Here is a 20,378-nt window from a genome sequence, read left to right as displayed (position 1 = left end):
TTGGTCATTTCTCTTATGACCCTTGCTTTCTCCTTGTTACTCGTTTCCTTAATCCGGGGGTTATCTGTTCTCAACTTCACGATCAAGCTGGGTTGGAAAATTCGTTGTGGATCAATTAATTTGACTTGTACATTCAACTTTTCCACATCGTTAAATTGCATTCTACAAAACAAGTCACTAGTCATTAGCTTCCATAGCATATATTGGTAGATATATAAACATAGGGATAGATTGTATACACTTACAGTCACCACACGCTTATGTGATTGATGTCTAGTTTCTCGTGGTGGAATAAAGCGTGCATGTCCTTAAAATTCAGCATGAGATAGGAGTCTTCGTTTAGAAAAACGTTAGCTGGAACAAAATCAGTGAGAGTGGTTTTCTGAGCATATATTCGGTTATCACTCACTAACTCATGCAGTCAACAGTCTGTGGCTACTTTCACTGCAACTGCCTTTTGGATGGGCGCTTCGATCCGAGTATTCAGAAAAAAATTTAGATATGTGAAATATAACTCGAAATGTAACACGAGTGTCAAAATCTGACTCGAATTCAGTGTATGATTTGGCAAAAAAATTGAACACAGATATCTAGATAACTGTGACACGCACATGTAAATCATGAGTAAGATCAGGCGTGATGAAAAACAGTGCTCAAAATTAACCTGCAAGTACTCGTCAATTAGCAATTTGTCAAGCGGGATTAGCCCCTTGACACGCAAAGCGCAAAGCCTACCAGGCTACTTACTAGCTGCATCATCCTATCCTACAAGTCACAACGGCACCTTGCAATCCTATCAAGACCATCTCAACTTCTCAAGCCATCCTAAGGCTGAGGCACTGCATGAGCCATGGCGATATATAATTGCATATCCATACACCAAAGTAGGTCCGCTACTGCTGCTGCTTCTTCATCACCGTCCTTCCTGGAGACGGAACGCCGTCGCCTTCTGGTACGATGGTGACCCGTTGGTGTCGGTCGACAATGACGACGTCGGACTCCCGCTGGAGCAGTCCGACGCCAAGGGAGTGCTGCCCTCGTCCCGCCGCTTCCTCCGGTTGGCGTTGTTGCCGCCGCCAACGGCCAGCGTCAGCTCCAGCTCGTCTTCCCTCGACGGTGGCGTCGCTTCGTCTGTGCCGACGATGATGTACTCGTCGGCGGGGAGGTGAAGGTTCAGCGAGCGCCGCGGCTGCTTGCGCCTCTGGCGCCGGCAGCTTAGCTGATCCGACGGCACGGTCAGGCCGTTCATCAGCTGCTTCTGGACGCGGTAGAGCCGGTGCAACTCATGGGCCTTCAATTTTCGACCGATTGCGCAAAAGAAATGGCGAATTGATGAGGAAAAGCTTATCAGAGTGGATTAATTCAGCGTGCTTTGCGTTCGAGTGTACCTGCTGCCTGAAGGTCTCTTCGTGCTTGAGCATGGCCATCTTCATGAGCTCCATGTCGCAGTGATTCACGAGCTTCTCCATCTGCATCATCCTCTCGGAAAGTTGATCTTGACCAGTGTTTCTTCTTAAGTGAGACCAACTAGTTGAGTACCCTGCCCAAAGGTGTAAAATGCACAAATCAATAACATGGAAGCTTTTCAGTTGCTGGAAAAGATGTGTTTATAGGATTCAGGGCTGAATACCAACGACGAAATCAGGTCATAATTACAAGTAAATAAGGAGAGGCCAACAAGAGAACCTCAAGGCTGGCTGGATGGCCATTCTAATCATACTAGTAATGAAATAAAAATCTCATAATGATATGCAATTACAGAACACTGAAACCACCGGATCACACTAGACTAGAGGGGTAAATGATCTGAACCTGCTATTACCCTATCAACAAGATCAAAAGATGCATGTCATTTACCTTTGTTCTCTTCTTGTCTCCTTCAGTAGATTCTTCTTCAGTCAGTGCTCATACTACTTGCAGTTGCATGAGACAAGGAAAGCAATAGAAGAGAGCAAAAATGTCTCCTGGTCGAACTGGGGAGTGAGGTAAGGAGCGGGGGTATTATAAGCCTGGCCACACCAACGAAATGCAATGATGCCAAGAGAGGACATCTGGCTTGGCCCTTTTCGCATGCCGAACAAGAGCAGGGGCACAGAAGGAAGGACGCGTCCTTTGCATGAGCGGCCCCTACCGGAGCAGACAATATCGGCAGGAGCCTAGTTAAACCGGTGGTCCCACGCAGTGTGGGCCCCGCATGGCCAGAAGCAGCAGGCCGGTACAGTTTCTCTGTATGGGCACGCAATGCATATGCACTGACACTGCTGTGTGCGTACATGTGCACCCCCTCCGCTCCAATGATCGTCGTTGAATGGTTTGGCACTAGTTTGTATCTCTCATTGATCTTCTTCGATGGTTTCTCGATCCATCACGACCAAAAAAATTGAAAGCAGAAAAAATATCAAAGATGGTTTTATCATTGTTTCATAAGACATTATTATCATATTTCGTAAAGCTATTATTACTATCATCATCCTAAAGTAAGGCTAAACATTATCTACTATTCTATAACCGAAAACCATAACCCTGCTGATAAGGATGATAAGAGAAAAATAGAATAAATTCTAACTCTTGAGATTCTCGATAAATTCTTTGCATGTATGTTTGTAAAATAAAATATTTTAAAACTGGGATCGATATGTTCAAAAACACAGCTTGTCTTCATTGTACTCAGTTGAATCTTCAAAGTCTTGATCTTGAAGTCATTCTAGTTCATTTAGAACATTGGCATATACTTGCAAACATAACACAACAACATCATCACATACAAGATCTCACTTTTCCGGACAATCCAGCGAAAGAATAGGTAAAAACAGAGCTACAGATAAAAATTTATAGCTTGCGAAAGATTAAAATAGGATGAAAAGATAATCTAAATATGAAATTATGTGGTTAGGGGTTTTTTTCCTAGAATTTTTCAGAGTCATCTATGATTTTCTAGAATTTTTTTAAAATTTTCTAGCAATTATTTGAATTATAAAACTACATAAAACATTAAATAGAATTAAATAACATATTAAACTATTTTCCAAGTTATTCCTATTTTTTGAATTATTTTTTACTGAAAACTAATTATTACACAATATATATGAATTATAACGTTAGCATCCCATACCGACGTGGCCCGATAAGTCAGCAAAAAGGCTGATGGGGCATGCTGACTCAGCACACTAACGTGGCTTATACGGCGTTAATGCCCGACAGATGGCATCGTTAGGTTCATTAAATCAGGATCGTTGATCGGACGATGGACAACTCTGGATCAATCTACCGAGCTGGTACCTTATTATTAATCACAATTGCTCAATCAAGATCAGACGGCTCACCATGATCGGCTTTGTCCCCTCACATGAGACGGCGGCATAGAAAGGTTCCGTGGTGGCACACTTGTTGGAATTCACCGAAACCTAGTCGACGTGCTTCAACAACTCCGACGAGTGGCAGAAGATGGTCGGCGAGACTCTACGATCTCGTTTTAGGCACGTATTGTCATCAGCGAGCTTTGCAGAAGCTTGATATCGAGCAATGGCCGCTCGGGTCAATGAAGCTTGTCAGCTAGCGGCTCAGATGGCTAGTCCATCTCGATTTGTTGGGCAAAAGGCTGGTAATGGCGAGAGGAGGGGCTCTTAGAGCATATTTATAGTCGGGAGCAAATCATGTCGGATTAGGTTTTACGATGGAGGGTACTGTTTCAACTCAATCTCCCTGTTTAAACATAGCTCGGTTGGGATTATTGGCGTAAAAGCTTGCGTGAAGCTCCTAGAAACTTCTGTTTGAACCTCAAAGTCAATCTCCATCCGGTTTTTGTTCAATTTTGAAATTGCATGGTGAGGGCGGCTTGATGTCCATCTTGAATTCAAGTTTGAGTCGGGCTCCACGGGAACTTGCACAGGCTACATCTTCGTGAGGGTCACTTGAACGTGTATTGTAACTGCCCAAAATCCTAAAACCAAGAAAAAAATATACTTTTCTAAGGAAATAAAATAATTTGCTAAGCTAAATAATTCTTAAGTGTATATATGTGTATATATTTGATTGCTGGCTCGATTGCTTGTTTAGGTGAGCCTATATATATGTGGTATATACGTTGTATAAGTATAACAATACATGTGTATATACATGATAGGAAAAAAAGGGGAGAAAAGCTTTGTAATGTTTTGGTCCCAAAGTCCAGCTCTCACCTCCTCTCTTCCTCTCTTCTCTCTCGGCCCACTCAACCAAGCCGGCCTAGCCTGCTGCTCTCTCTTCTCTTCTCTCCCTCTTTGCTTCAGCTCAGTGCAGCGCAGCTGTAGTAGCAAACGGCACCACCGCACGCACGCACTGATGTTGTTGTGTCCAAGCCAGAGAGCAAGCACCCAACCGCCAAACGAGTTCACCCAAACATCTAGAAGCTCAAGCTCGCGCTATTTTTACCCAAGCCCGAGCAAAATCCAAGATGAACACGTATAGGAGTCTGCCGGTTGCCCAAAATCCAAACCAAATTCGCGAGATAGAATTAGAGGCGAGCAATGGATCAAAAGGAAAAAGAATCCAGGTGCTATGTGCGAGTTTTTGCCCAAGAGATAAAGTCCCGAGCATGGTTGAATCGTCGGATTCAAGTTTAATAGTTTTAAATAGTTTTATAATTTAAATAAATACTAGAAAATTGTAGAAAAATTCCAAAAAATCAAAGTTGACTTTGGATAAATTCTAGAAAAATCCTAACAACATAATTTTATATGTACATAATCTTTTTAGTTGTGTGATGTTGTGATGATGATATTTGTTGCGTGATGTTTGGTTCTTTTGAGATCTTGGTGTTTATGTGTTGTTATTTTTCCATGTATGTTGCTAGTAGACGTTGTAGCATCTAGGCCAATAGGTAACTAGTAAGTGTTTCGGTGATTAATGACAACTATATTATTGTGACTAACAATTTGTTTTGAAGGGAATAAAAAATTTAGTATACAATGATATTTGGGTACTCTTGGTCTCTAAAGCGATAATCTAGTCGATCAAAGGGCATGTGCATCAAGATTAAGGATGTTCTAATTCTAAGTGTCATAAAGGAGATGAAGGACACTTAGAGTAGTATAGATTTCTTTTCTTAGTCTTTTGACTGTACTCTAAAGATAGGTTAAGAGTAGTAGCTTGACCTAGTTGAGCCTAGACTTGATTTGATGTACACTTGTGAAATTCTAGCACTAGGTAGCTCATAGAAGTCCGTGGTTGAGATGTTGAGAAGTTAGAGCTCAAGGAAAGTTTGAATTGGATAGCTCAGAAAAACTTGCCTCACCGGATGATCTGGTGGTTGTGTTATTGGTCTCACCAAAACATTATTTGCACAAGTCAGAAAAGCACTTCTATGTTCACCAGATGCTCCGATGATCAAGGCAGGGTATCACCGGATGCCTTTTTTGTTGACACGTGTCCAAAAATTTTAGAAGTGTTACACCAAATGGTCCGGTGTTAGAGTGTTTAAAGCACCGGACTAATTTCAACAAAAGAGAATTTTTTTCCCGAAAAGATGAAGTTGAACTCACCGGATTATCCGGTGATGGGAAGATGTAATCACCAGACTAATTCTTGCAGAGAAGCTTTTCCGGTGACCAAAGAGATTTGTACTCACCGAATTATCCAGTGATGGATATGTATGAGCAACGGAGCATTTTCAGTAGAGAGGCTTGCAAAGTGAAGTTTGGCTTGGTTCAACTGACCGGATGGTCCGGTGTCAATGTATTGAACACATGATGCTTATCACCAAACTAATTCTTAGCAGTAACGGCTAGTGACAGCTGTCACTTAGGTATAAAAATTGTACTCACCGAATTGTCCGTTGTGAGTAAGGATATACTCACCGGACCATCCGGTGATAACAGAAAAAGTGGGTGGTTAGGCAACGGCTATTTTTGGATCTCTAACCTATAAATACCCCTTCCACTTGGTTTCAGTCCACACACTTGCGACCCAGAGGAGTTCATACACTATGTGTGTTATCAAGAAGCAAGAGAGAGCACTTGAGTTGATTTCCATATCCCTAATTGAAGATCAAGGGCATCATTAGTGCTTGGAGAGTAGCAAGTGTGCATCTAGTTGTAGTATAGGCTTGATCTTGGTCAAGTGAAGTTATTGTCTTGTTACTCTTGGTGGTTGGCAACACCTAGCCAGTCTTGGTGATTGGAGGTGTTCTTGGTGAGCTCTTGGAGTTCTTGTTGGAGACTCGAGAAGAGCTTGTACTTGGTTTGATGTCCGCCAATCTGGAGATGAAGAAGTGGCAATCATGAGGGAGTACTTGAGTCTTGGTGACTCAAGAGGGAGCGATATCCTTGGTGGATGATCCAACGAGGACTAGGGGGGAGTGCAAACTCCTCGATACCTCGGAAAAAAATCTGGTGTTCTCTTGTCCATCTCTTTATATTCCCGTATTTACTTTGAGCATTTACTTTCTTGAAATCTTTTGTTGCCGCATTTATCTTTGTATTTTTGCTTACTTTTTTTGTTCCCTTTCCTTAGCTTGATCGTGTAGTCGCATTTCTTTGCATCTAGGTTAAGGTTGCTATTTGTTCTAAAAATCGGAAGAAGTATTTTTAAATGCCCAATTCACCCCCCCCCCTCTTGGGCCATTCTATCCGCAATGAAGAACTCAGCAACTTCGCCTGCAATGAAGTATGGGTTCTTGAAGAGAGGCCTCAAGACAAGAATGTGATTAGAACCAAGTGGATCTTCCGCAACAAGTAAGATGAACATGGTATGGTGGTATGCAACAAGGCAAGACTCGTCACGCAAGGATTTGCATAGGTAGAAGGTTTGGATTTTGGCGAAACATTCGCTCCCGTGGCAAGGCTTGAGGCCATTCATATCCTTCTTGCATTTGCTTCACATCGTAACATTAAGCTTTATCAAATGGATGTGAAAGGGTGCATTCTTAAATGGCTTCATTAATGAACTTGTTTATGTTGAACAACCCCCGGTTTCAAAGATCTTAGATATCCTAATCATATGTATAGGTTGCACAAGGCACTTTATGGACTCAAGCAAGCCCCCAAGAGCTTGGTACGAACGCCTACGTGACTTTCTCACCAACCAAAGATTCAAGATCGGGAGGGTGGACACTACATTGTTCATAAAGATCATAGATAAAGAGCTTTTCTTATGTCAAATTTATGTTGATGATATAATTTTTTGTTCAATTAACAAAGAGTTTTGCAAAGAATTTTGTGACATGATGTCTAGGGAGTTCAAGATGTCGATGATTGGCGAGCTCAACTACTTCCTTGGATTTCAAATCAAGCAATTGAAGAAAGGGACGTTCATCCATCATGAAAAGTACACGAGGGACATCCTCAAGAAGGTCAAGATGAATGATTGCAAGCCAATCAAGACTCCAATGCCTATGAATGGACATCTTAACTTGGATGAAACGGGTAAACCGGTTGACCAAAAGCTTTATCGTTCTATGATTGGGTCACTTATTTATCTTACCGCATCTATGTCTGATATTATGTTTAGTGTATGCATGTGCGCTCGCTTTCAAGCTAATCCTAAGAAATCTCATCTTAGCGTGGTTAAAAGAATCCTTAGATACCTAAAGCATACACCTAGCATTGGCTTGTGGTACCCGAAAGGTGGTAGTTTCCTACTCTTAGGTTACTCGGATTCGGACTTCACCGGATGGTGTGTGGATTGTAAGAGTACTTCGGGTGGGTGCCACGTGCTAGGGTGATCCCTAGTTTCATGAAGTTCTATAAAGCAAAACTCCATAGCTTTGTCCACCGCGGAAGCCGAATACATAGCCGCCAGAGCATGTTGTGCTCAAATCCTTTATATGAAGCAAACCTTGCTTGACTTTGGTGTTCATCTAGAGAAGGTTCCACTCCTTTGTGATAATGAGAGTGCCGTGAAAATTGCAAACAATCCCGTTTAGCACTCTCGTACAAAGCACATTGATATTCGTCATCACTTACTTAGAGACCATGTGGCTAATGGTGGTATCTCTCTTAGTGGTGTAAGATCAGAAGATCAATTGGTGAATATCTTCCCAAAACCTCTAGATGTAGCCACCTTTTGTAGACTGCAAAGTGAGTTGAATGTGATAGATGCTTCTAATGTCATGTGGTGCCTTGTCATATAGATGCATTCATGATAGGTGCTTGTCTAACCTTCTCAAGATAGTGTTGAACATGGGTTTTACTTGAGATAGTGGTCCCCTAGTTTCTCTCAAGGCATGTTGATGGGTTCACCATGAAGAAGCTTAAGAAGGGAAGTAATATGATGAGATAGATTTATCTTATTCTATGCATTCACATGCCATATAGCTTGCCCTCATGTTTACTTTCATGCACTTGTTATGTATTGCATGTGCATTGGGGGTAGAGAGGTCACAAAGGAGGATATCACTCTTTGATATTGTTGTTCGCTCTCTATGTGAATATACACCTCTATGAGTGTGATTATAAAGACGTAAGTACTTAATGCCTATTGAGTCATGTCCTAATGAATTTAAAGTCTTAATCTTTAATTTTATAGGAAATATGGCTCATACATTTCCTTTGGAGTTTTCTCCTTCCTTTGTATTTGGTTCTTATTGCCTATTTCAAAATTATGTATGCTATAGCCATTTTGGCAAATATTTGAAAATGAGTATTTGAGCAGGTGAGAATTCACTCAAACTAGACCAAACATGTGTTTTTGTTCAGCGGTCATTTGAAGTTTGGACTCAGTGAGAGATTTTAGTTCAGCAGAAATTTTTCTCTTCTCACCGGCTAGTCCGGTGCTCATTCCTTCCTTATCACTGGCGTATCCGGTGCTCTTTGTGTTAGATCAGTCTTTCCTTTAGAAAAGGTCTGGTGTTTGCAAAGGGTTCATGATCGGACCTTCCGGTGTTCACTTAGTGAAAGAAGAAATTCAGAAATACTGAAAAAATAGTCCGGGGATACTGTCCAGTGTCTATCCGGTGTTCAAAAGAGTATCACCAGATCATCCGTTGCTTGAAGTTGATCTCGGCCAATGTTTATCATGCTCTCTGGTGAAATTTGTCCGGTGCTCAAGTCTTAGCATCACCGGACCTTTTGGTGCTTGAAATCATTTTCGGCAGGGTTATGCCCACTGGTGAATTTTGTCTGGTGCTTAGTATGAAGCATCACCAGACCTTCCGATGCTTGGAAATTTTGTGGGACCCACATGCCATATAAGCTTTCTCTCTCGGGCTACTCTCTCACTTTTTCGTGCCGTTGCCCGTACTCGCCTCACCTTACCGTGTCGCCGCAGTCCGGCTCCACCTCCCCATCACGTCATTGCTCCTGTACTCGCTGCCGGTCAGTCGCCGCCACTTGCCACCATCCTGCTCCACCGCCTACGCCGTGTCACACCCAAGAAGGCCAGCGTCGCCAGTGCCATCTATTGCCCTTTGTGCTGCCGTCAAGGCGGCAGCTGTGCTCTCTCCCTCACCGTCATCTCCTCTCTCCAGATCATAGTGATGGGTCGTGAGCGTAGTGACAAGGGCAAGGGCAAGGGCAAGGTCGTTGAGCAACCGATGAAGAAGGCAAAGTCTCAGAAGGAGTGGGACAGAGCCCTTGCTGTTGTAGATGTAGCAAATGCATAGAGAGGCTTTGCGATCAGGGACAACACCACCCCTTCTTAGCGTCGGTCCACCCGCACCCGTCCTGCCACAGGGTTGTGCTCGACGCCTTCCGGCCAGTCAGGAAGCCGGAAGAGAGCTCGTCTGGGGCCAGAGTTTGAGGAGGAGGAGGAGCAGCATTCCTCTTTCTCTTTCCTAGCCAAACAAAAAAAAAGAAGAGAGAGAGTTTTATTTGAAATCCAAATCGAAATGCTTTGCCCATTCACAAGGACTCGATTCTATGTCCAAACATCACATGCCAGCAGACGAGCAGCCACAGCCACAGGTAGAGCTCAGACTGCATGACTTGACATCTTATAAGGGACCAAGGATCAAGAAGCTAAGGTTCATCCCTATAGATGAGTGGTTTCCTGAGGTCAGAGAGGATGGGGTTGATCCCCGGTTATATACACTGATGTAGGAGAGTTTCCTTCACTCCTATGAGAGGAAGAAGGTCAGCTTGAGCCTGCACAAGTCGCTCAACTGGCACTATATGCAGTTGGCTGCAGGGGGAGTGGACGTGTGGCAGCACTTTGACGCTTTCCCAGGACTTACCACTCTGGTCACAAACATGGACAGATATGTTGCGGATTGGGTCAGGGTGTTCTACACCACAATATGGATTGCACCAGACAGGATATTTATTCAGTTCGTGTTCCAGGGTGAGACCTTCAGATTATACAGAAGCTGCATGCTCGAGGCTTTGGGGGTTCAGGCGAGTAGTAGGTTTCTGCACGAGGTTGTTCATCTAAATGCCGAACCCCCTCGCCATCCTCTGGTTGATGGTATCTTCCCTACAGATGATGAGATCAGGCCGCTGTTCAGAGCACCCTTCACTCCAGGTTCGCTGAGACTGCCAGACATGTTGAGACCGATGGCAAAGGCCATCCACTTGGCCTTGAGACGCAGTCTGCTACCGAGGATTGGCTACGGAGAGGCGATCACCAGTTTGCAGCATGGTTGATTCTGTCTATCCTCGCTCACCGTCAGTTCGATATCGTGGATTTGATTCTGTGTGAGATTGAGGATACGATATTGGAGGGGATGTCCGTGGCCAGACAGCAGCCATATGTGCACTTCATATCTCATATGCTGGCTCGTGCTATCGGGTCTCCTGACTACATCGAGGCCTGCGCACAGAGCCCTACTTGCTTCAAGGAGTATGCTCCTTTATCTCCTACCGACAGATGTTGTGATCAGTGTGCTATGGTTTGTGCTTAGGATTAGATTCCAGATGACGAGCATGAGAGAGTAGCAGCTGAGGACCAGACCTTAGCAGAGGTCGAGGCAGAGCTACCTCATTATATCTTTGATGTGGACAGTGATTCAAACTCGGACAATATTGAGTATATTCCTCCGATCGCTAGGTCACATGATGCCGAGGTAGGAGGTTCTACTCAGGATGCCCCCTAGACCTCAGTTCTTACCTCTTCAGCACCTAAGTCAGCTCCTCCCGTGCCACCTGCTACACCGCCTTCTGAGATGACAGGTATTCTTCAGCAGTTGCAGCAGCAGCAGATGGCAGTTCAGGCAGAGCTTTAGATGAAGCTTCAGGCTGATATGGTTCACCTGTATGAGCAGCAGTTTTTGCTCATGCAGTCATTTCAGCAACAGGAGCAGGCTATTCTTTCAACGCTTTTGGCCAACAGAGAGAACAATGCCAGGTTGTTCACAGCCCTCTTCCAGGCCCAGGGCCTTCAGCTACCAGTTGCACCTTCAGAACCTTCTCCAGCTCCTAGTCCTCTCCCAGGCAGTGTTGGCCATCTCTTGACTACTCCGGGGTTAGACTTCCCCCTCTCAGCTCTTTTCACCACCGGAGTACTTTCTCAGCCTGTCGGGACTGCTCAGAGGCCAATGCTTTCTACGTTGTCATCACCTTTGCTCGCTAGACCTCCTAGCTTCGAGGACTCTCCGTAGTCAACTCTTCCAGCTCCTCAGTAGCAGTCTGTCATGCGTCCTCCAGTCGCTCAGTCAGTTCTTGACGAGGCAGACTCCACTCTTCGGGATGTGCTCAGTCAGGTTGACCAGGAGATGGCAGCTCAGGGTGTTAACACCTCCAGCTCCAACCCTCGACCAGACGTAGAGGTTCCTGCTCCTTTAGCTTCTATTCATCCTGCAACAGGATCGTCCTCTCCTGACATCGATGTCGGTGCCACCCAAATCATCTCTTCGTCCTCCGACTCCGAGATCGACGCTTCCCAGTTCGTGGTGCAACCATCTTCGGTGGCGTCGCCTTCCTCATCTCCTCCGGCTCTAGATGCTTAGTTGTTTATCTCTTTTTGGTGCTTAGATGCCAAAGGGGGAGAGAGAGTCTAGTGTTAGGGGGAGTTTTGGAGAGACATAATTAGCTTTAGTGGCTAGAGAGCTTTTGTTTCAGGGGGAGTTTAGGCTTTTGGGTAGCTAGGTTTGGCTTATTTGATCTTACGGATTTTGATGTAATGATAGGTCATTTGGTTCTTAATCGATGTGTTCGCTTGTCATCTCATTGTGTTTAATTTCTTGCGTGCTTAATTCTATTTATTCTAACATATTATATAGTCATATGCTGTAATTGCCTAGCATGATAGGGTGTACTTTAATTCATATCTCTATATTCTTATTTGTGTTGTCATCAATCACCAAAAAAGGGGAGATTGTAGCATCTAGGCCCCTAGGTAACTGGTAAGAGTTTTAGTGATTAATGACAACCATATCATTGTGACTAACAATTTATTTTGAAGGGAATCAAAAAATTTAGTATAGAATGATATTTGGGTACTCTTGGTCTCTAAAGTGATAATCTGGTTGATCAAAGGATATGTGCATCAAGATTAAGAATGTTCTAGTTCTAAGTGTCACAAAGGAGATGGAGGACACTTAGAGTAGTATAGGTTTCCTTTCTTAGTCTTTTGACCGTACTATAAAGAGGAGCTAAGAGTAGTAGCTTGACCTAGTTGAGTCTAGACTTGGTTTGATGCACCCTTATGAAATTCTAGCACTAGGTAGTTCATAGAAGTTCGTGGTTGAGATGTTGAGAAATTAGAGCTCAAGGAAAGTTTGAATTGGATGAGCTCAGAAAAACTTACCTCACCGGATGACCCAGTGGTTGTGTTATTGGTCTCACTGGAGCATTATTTGCACAAGTCAGAAAAGCGCTTCTATGTTCACTGGATGTTCCAATGATCAAGGCAGGGTATCACTAGATGCCTTTTTTGTTGACATGTGTCCAAAATTTTTAGATGTGTTACACCAGATGGTCTGGTGTTATAGTGTTTAAAGCACCGGACTAATTTCAACAGAAGAGAATTTTTTTGAGAAAAATGAAGTTGAACTCACCGGATTATCCAGTGATGGGAAGATGTACTCACTGGACTAATTCTTGCAAAGAAGCTTTTCTGGTGACCAAAGAGATTTGTACTCACCGGGTTATCCAGTGATTGAAAGTTGAGATTACCGGACTAATTTCTGCAGAGAGGTTTCTTCAGGCATTTTGAAGTGGTCTACTCACTGGATTGTCCGGTGTTGGATATGTATGAGCACCAGAGCATTTTCAGCAGAGAGGCTTGCAAAGTGAAGTTTGGCTTGGTTCAACTGACCGGATGGTCCGGTGTTAGTGTATTGAACACAGGATGCTTATCACCTGACTAATTCTCAGTGGTAACGGCTAGTGACAGCTGGCACTTAGGTATGAAAATTGTACTCATCGGATTGTCTGGTGTGAGTAAGGATATACTCACCGAACCACCCGGTGATAATAGAAAAAGTGGGTGGCTAGGCAACGGCTATTTTTAGATCTCTAGCCTATAAATATCCCTTCACTTGGTTTCATTCCACAAACTTGTGACCCAAAGGAGTTCATACATAGTGTGTGTCATCAAGAAGCAAGAGAGAGCAGTTGAGTTAATTTCCAAGTCCCTAATTGAAGATTAAGGATATCATTAGTGGTTAGAGAGTAGCAAGTGTGCATCTAGCTGTAGTCTAGGCTTGATCTTGATCAAGTAAAGCTATTGGCTTGTTACTCTTGGTGGTTGGCAACACCTAGCCGGTCTTGGTGATTGGAGGTGTTCTCGGTGAGCTCTTGGAGTTCTTATGGGAACCCTGAGAAGAGCTTGTACTTGGTTTGATGCCCGCCAATCCAGATATGGAGAAGTATCAATCATGAGGGAGCACTTGAGTCTTGTTGACTCAAAGGGGAGCGATATCCTTAGTGGATGCTCCAACGAGGACTAGGGGGAGTGCCAACTCCTTGATACCTCGGGAAAAAATCCGATGTTCTCTTGTCCATCTCTTTAGATTCCCGTATTTACTTTGAGCATTTACTTTCTTACAAGCTTTTGTTTTCGCATTTATCTTTGTGTTTTTGCTTCCTTGTTTTGGTTCCCTTTCCTTAGCTTGATCGTGTAGTCGCATTTCTTTGCATCTAGGTTAATGTTGCTACTTGTTCTAGAAATCAGAAGAAGTTTTTCTAATTGCCCAATTCACCCCCCCCCCTCTTGGGCCATTCGATCCTTTCAGACGCCAACGTTCAGGAGGAGCTAGAAGGTCTGCAAGATCAAAATTTTGAAGACCCAACTGAGGTCGGTGAAGACAAGTTGTGTTCTTGATCATTTTTATCCCAATTTTACAAATATTTTGTTTTATAAACATGCATGCTAATAATTTACTGGAAATCCCAAGAGTTAGAATTTACCCTAGTACCCTAGTTTTCCCTTATCATCCTTGTCACCATAGCATGATTTTAGATTATGGATAGGTAGATGATGCTTAGCTTTTCTTTGGATGGTAATCATGATAATCGTTCCACGGACTTGATAATGGTCCGATGCAACAATGATAAAATATGATGGAATAATTTTTGTAGCAACATGGTACAGGGATTGAGCAGGTGGTATGATGAGATGTATGATTGGGAAAGTGGTAGTCTTGCTCAAATCTAAGGACCGGTTCATGGGGTTACCTTTCCGTATTTATACTATAATCATAAACTTGGTATGGAACAGGCCTAGCCAAGTAATTTGCTTACTCTCAGCATAGTGTAGACCAGGCAGAAGAGCAGTTAATGGACGATATCTTGGGATCCAAAATATGCAAGAGGGGGCTTCCGTTGTTGAGGTGAAATCACACAACAGTGAAACCTTAGCGGGTAGACATGTGCTGAGAGGGTGCATTGTAAAGGCTTCGTAGTGGATTCTCAGCGCACACCTTGGTAGTGTATAAGAGTTCTACGTCGGCTAACGGATGCTCGGCAAAACAGGATGAAACGTCTTGTGGATAAAGTGCAACCTCTGCAGAGTTAAAACTAAATATTCAATTATGCTCACAGTCATAAGCGGCACTGAAAACCTACCATGATTATAACTTGATGTTTTGGTTAGTTGGATCAACTGTGATGATGAGAATCATAGTTGAGGAAGGTCAGTCATAGTGGTGGGAACTATGATTGAGGGTTCAACCTTAGTGGATGGAACTTTGGGTTGAGGTGTTGGTTAGTTGGTTAAGTGAAGATGGAAGAAATCTTGAGGTGGTTTATTATTTTTACATAAATGCTTATTATGCAAGGGAGTCATATTAGCCTTATTCTTGTCAAGCCTTCATATGCATACTATTTCCTGCACAACTTGCTGAGTATGATAAGTGCTCACTCTTATTATCACCAAACACTTAGTTGGAGAAGGTATCAAGGAGTACGCTGAAGATGGATCGTTCTAAGATGTTTTCTACGTCGATGATGCATGTGGAAGAGTCGTAAAGGATTAGAGTCTTCATAGTTCGTTTAGTTCCACTGCAGAGTTTAATTGTTTCTTCGACCCTCGAAGGTCACTTTTGTAAGACGGTTTATTCGATTAAGTTTGGATATTGTAATGATTATCATCAATGAAGTTATTATATGTTGGGATTGATTTCTGAGCTCAGCACATAGATGAGATTGGTTTGTTTCTTGAACCGGTCTCGACATGTATGAAGGGTCTTGGGACGGAGTCCGACTCATCTACGGCAGCTTGACGCAGATCCTTCCATTGTCAGGCTTGTGCCGGATGGCAACAAAGAGAGAGGAGAGAGGAGGTGGCCAAGTTTGGCTGACACGCACGTGAGTGGCTAGGCCGGACTGGCGTCGGCCCTGAAGAGAATGGGGGCGGGAGAAAGAGAAAGCAGACCGGCTGTGAGAGGAGAATAAGGAGGGTGGGCCAAAATCGGCTGAGCTCGACCCGATGGGGTTTTTCACCTTTTCTTTTTCTTCCTACTTCTATGTATTTGTGTACATACATGTATATAACATGTATTCTATGCCTATATACATATATAAACAACACATATATGTAAACAAACAATTCAAGCATCACTCAAGTATAATATGATATATACTTATGTGTGTGTGTGTATATTCTCATATAAAAAAGAAAAAATGTCTATTTCTAAATATATAGATATACACACATATACATACCTATATATCTATGTACATATATATGTATTTAGGTTTTTGTTTATAAAATAATTTTTATTTTCTTGGGTTCAAGATTTTGGGCCAGGAATTGCCTTGTGAACCACTAGCCAGGAATTCGTTTGCTAGCTAGCAGAGCAGGTTGAATGCTAATTTAACATAGTCATGAGAGACCAGCTGCTATCAAGTTACTGTCATCCTTTCCCTACAGCACTGACTCCATGCCTTTTGATCAAGTTACTGTCCCTACCAGCATCAACTTAACAGTCCCCACACTCTCAGCATCCGCCGACCAAATCATTGTTGTATACGTATGAATGTAACTGCATCGGTTTGAGCAGAATTACTCTACTACATCCAACAAGTCACAAGAAGTGAACATATATAAGTATCGCCCAAAATGTTGAAGACACAGGGGAAGGATGAGATCGAGGGGACAGCAGGCAGCTGCAGACATTGAGGAAAAGCATCTTGTCAGTTTGTCACTGAAAACAAGCGAAGGCATGCATGCTGCATGCACAGGCATCGGGCTGTGTGTGGATCTGTCCATGCTCATTGAGCAACACGGAGAACCATGTAACCATACAAGCGGCTCTTTTTAGGGCTCTGAGCTGCCTGCTGTTTGGTAGAAAACCAAGCAAGAGCTACTGAGCTATCTAGCTAGGTGTGAGAGGGAAATGGGTGTAGATGCATTCGATCGTGCGTGCCAGCAGTCATAATCCCTTTGAGAGCAAGCAAAGTAAGAGCATCTCAACACATCTTTTAAAATTCATTCGTTATATTTTTATATAGGAATCTTCTCTCAAAAATTCATCTCTTATATTTCTTCATTCTTCAGTAGATCTTCTAAATCTCAGCCTGTTATGGCTCAAAGATCCGAATTTAGGTATTAAGCATTCATTAGCATTATGACATCTTTTAAATCATGTTTTGAGTATTTTATAATATTTCGAAAACACATGTCTTTAGTTTATGCACGTTTTCAATCATGTATGCGTTCGAGATTTCCTAATCATCTCCGGAACTCTTTAGGAAAACCCAAATACCTTGGTGGGAAAGAAGAAAGTAAAGATGGAAACTTAGAAAAAAATTCACTAAAAAGACTACCCTCACGTTTTGATCGGGGTAGCCCGCGGTCTAACTGCCAGAGACATGCCAAACCCCCAGAGCCCCTATCTCGGGGTGGTCTGACTGCCCTAGCTCGCGATCTGACCGCCACTGCTCAGAATCGCCACTTAAAGCCATCGCCAAAATCCTATGCACTCGACCACCCCCATCCGTTCTTCCCTATCACGAAAGAGAGGGAGAAGAGAGGAGATCCCCCCCCCCACCTTGAGCTCACCGGAGGCTGCAGATCGAAGGAGGAGATCATCAACGAGTCCCTACATCGTCCCCAAGCTTCTTCGTTGCCGGAGCGAGCCCTAAGCTGGGGAAGAGAGGAGAGCTCCACCTCGACCATCACGACGTCCGGAGCTCGACGGAGATGACTTCCCTAAGCTTCCCTAGGACTTCCTCGAGCTCATCCCCTTTATCCTTTCACCGGAGGAGCATTCATCGCCCTCAAGCCTGCACGCCACCCCGAAGCCCAATCTCCAAATCGAAACTTCTCTGGAGTGGATTGATCTGATAGGATCCTGTCATACACGTGAGGCATCCCCTACCATTTTCCTGTTGTTTCTGAGCTCGATTCGACCCTAATGTCATTTAGACCCAAATTCAACCTAGCATAGATCCAATCCATAGCGTATTTTGAGTTTAGCTCGATGAATGTTGTCCAAATCACTTTAGAAGCACTCCAGGCGTTGTACTTCTTTTGGATTGGCGGGAGGCGACATTTCTGTGATAGCACGAATATTGCCCGGGTTGGCCTCGATGCCTCTTCGGGAGACAAGATATCCTAGCATCTTTCCACCTCTAGCGCCAAATACGCATTTTTCTGGGTTCAGCCATACGCCAGCGGCTCGGAGGCTATTGAATGTTTCTTGTAGGTCGGCAACATGGGTGGCTTCTAGTTGGCTTTTCACCACGATATCGTCTACGTAGGCCTCAACGTTGCGGCCCAACTGTTGTTGCAACACCTTGTGTACTAGGCGGGAGAAGGTGGCCCCGGTGTTTCGAAAACCGAAGGGCATCCGGTCGTAACAGTATACTCCGAATGGGGTAATGAAGCTGGCCTTGTTCTCATCCTCCGTTGCCATCCACACCTGGTGGTACCCGGAGTAGGCATCGAGGAAGCTTAGCATTTTGCAGCTGGCTGTGGAATCAACCAGTATTCTTTGGACATCGACTTCGGCAATATTGGCTGAGATGACCTGGGCATCGGAGTGGGGAAATTTTACCCCTTCGGAGTCGTCGATGGTGAATGTTACGAGGGCGTCGGCCCAGTCGGGGGCCTGCCGATGGATGCTAGTCACTCCGATGTGGTGTACCCCACATGCGTAGTCTCATCGTTGTCGTTTCGAAGTGCCACTGGAGCTCCCTCCGCCGGTAATTGCGAGGAAGATCTATTTGCCCCGCGCTCCTTCGTCACTGTACCACTCTAGGGATGACTGCGGTGGTGAAGGTAGGGCCAACAGTGGAGGATTCTGTAGGGCCAGGTGGTCGACCCGTCGGTTGGCCGATGGCCTGCGATCTTCGGACTACCCCTTGGGGGCCCCACCATTGGAGGCAAAGGCCGCCTGCCTCCCGAGGTACTCCTCTCGGAAGGTGGTGAGGGTTCGGCAGTTATCGGTATTATGCTCTCGTCCTGCGCTGTGTAGAGTGCACCAGGACTCTTCCTCAGAACGCTGGTTTGGGGCGTGGCTTCGCTCCCGGAGGCCTCCGGAGCATCCTCGGCCACGTCCCCTGGGGTGACCTTGGTTCGGAGCCCCTGCGTTGTCGTTGCTGCCCCCTTTGGGACCCGGCAGTAAGGGCCACCTCGAAGCTCTTTTTTGCCAGGGGAGCAGGGGCGTGTGACGATCCGGCCTGTGAGTGTGGTCTCTCGGAGTTGTCACGGGAAGCCTCGCCAGCTTGTGAGCGCCTTCGGCGGAGTTTTTCCTTCTCTGCCCGTGCATATTGCTCAAACTTGCTCATGAGAACTTCGACTGTGCGTATTGGGCGTGGGTTTAGTCGATCATATAGGGGGCCTTCGGCCAAGCCCTGGGTTGCGGCATTGATGACCGAAGAGTTCGATATGCCCCTAATCTGGGCTTTGGTCTGGGAGAACCTTCGAAAGTAGTCCCAGAGGGTTTCATCTGGTCCCTGCCTGATAGTGAACAGGCTGCTGGAGGTTACTGGTTTGATGAAGGTGCCCTGAAAGTTGCTGCGGAAGAGGTCTCAGAGTTGGGACTAGGTGCGAATGGTGCCGGGGTCCAGCGCCCAGAACCAATGTATGGTCACCCCTTCTAGGGCGAGGGGGAAGCATTTAGCCATGGTGGCCGGTCTGCCCTCGCTGGCCTCTATGGCTAGGGCGTAGGATCAAGCGAACTCGTCGGGGTCTAAATCACCTTTAAACTTGGGTACCTTTGGGGTCCAAAAACCCTCTGGGAAGGGCATGGCCTGCAGGTCGACCCGCAGGGGAGAGTCGTGGTCCTGCAGGGGGTCCTCACGACGTCAGCCTTGGGGCTTCAGGGACCAAACGGGTCATGTCCTTGCACCAAGGGGCTCGCCTATTCATGGAGCTTGGGTCGAAAACACGCGGCGGCGAAGGTGTGGGCAACTTCCTGCTCGACCCATAGGGCTGTCCGTAGCTCCTCCATCTGCGCCAGGAGTGCCACCAAGCGTGATTGCTGCTCGAGCGGAGCGGTGTTTCCGGCAACAGTGCCAGCCGCAGCCCCTAGGGGCGCAGCGGGGGCCTCGCCTTGCTGCTACTGGGTCTTCGGGGTAGAGAACCCTTCGGTGTCACCCGCAGCTGTAGTTATGGTTGGATCGGTGGTGGCCGTGAGGTTCCCGCCCCCCCCCCCCCCCGGCTGGGGGGTCGTTGTCGGTGCCGGCCGTGTATAGCCAGTTGGACTGCCACGCAGGCGTGGCTGGGGGGACGATCGCTGCCGATGCGGCCTTGGTGGTCTTTTTCTTCGATGGCATCCTACCTCTCTTAGCACTTCTGTGTTCGCGATCCCCACGGACGGCGCGCTGTTGGAGCAAGAGTTCGTCTTGCCCCCAACAAGTACGGTGAGAGTTTCTTCTAAGGAGGAGACTCAAGCTTGGAGATGAAGTTTGAGATAAAGGAACACCACGAATATATTGATGATAGAAAAATGTATCACTCTGGGAGGAGCATCACAGCGTTCACTGTCTTGCGTGTTCTTTCCCTTGTGTCCGTTTTTTGCCTAGAGGACCATGGCCTCCTATTTATAGGGTCATACGTAGCTTGACGTACAAGTTATC

The 20,378-nt window shown here is 45.2% G+C and overlaps 1 protein-coding gene across 1 annotated transcript; it reads right to left on the bottom strand.

Annotated features, from left to right (window-relative positions):
• Positions 1 to 658: 658 nt before the first annotated feature.
• LOC133911148 (uncharacterized) lies at positions 659 to 2,069 on the bottom strand. The gene is made up of 3 exons (XM_062353348.1): positions 1,858 to 2,069; positions 1,389 to 1,540; positions 659 to 1,291 (listed from the first exon to the last, which is right to left on the bottom strand). Exons 2-3 carry the CDS (start codon positions 1,476 to 1,478, stop codon positions 914 to 916), a joined length of 468 nt encoding a protein of 155 aa, XP_062209332.1. The 5' UTR covers positions 1,479 to 1,540; positions 1,858 to 2,069; the 3' UTR covers positions 659 to 913.
• Between the last annotated feature and the right edge of the window lie 18,309 nt (positions 2,070 to 20,378).

This window comes from Phragmites australis, chromosome 3 (assembly GCF_958298935.1).
Source record: "Phragmites australis chromosome 3, lpPhrAust1.1, whole genome shotgun sequence".
NCBI lineage: Eukaryota > Viridiplantae > Streptophyta > Magnoliopsida > Poales > Poaceae > Phragmites > Phragmites australis.
The sequence above is the reverse complement of the archived record's forward strand: the minus strand, read 5'-3'. Positions and strand labels throughout refer to the sequence as shown.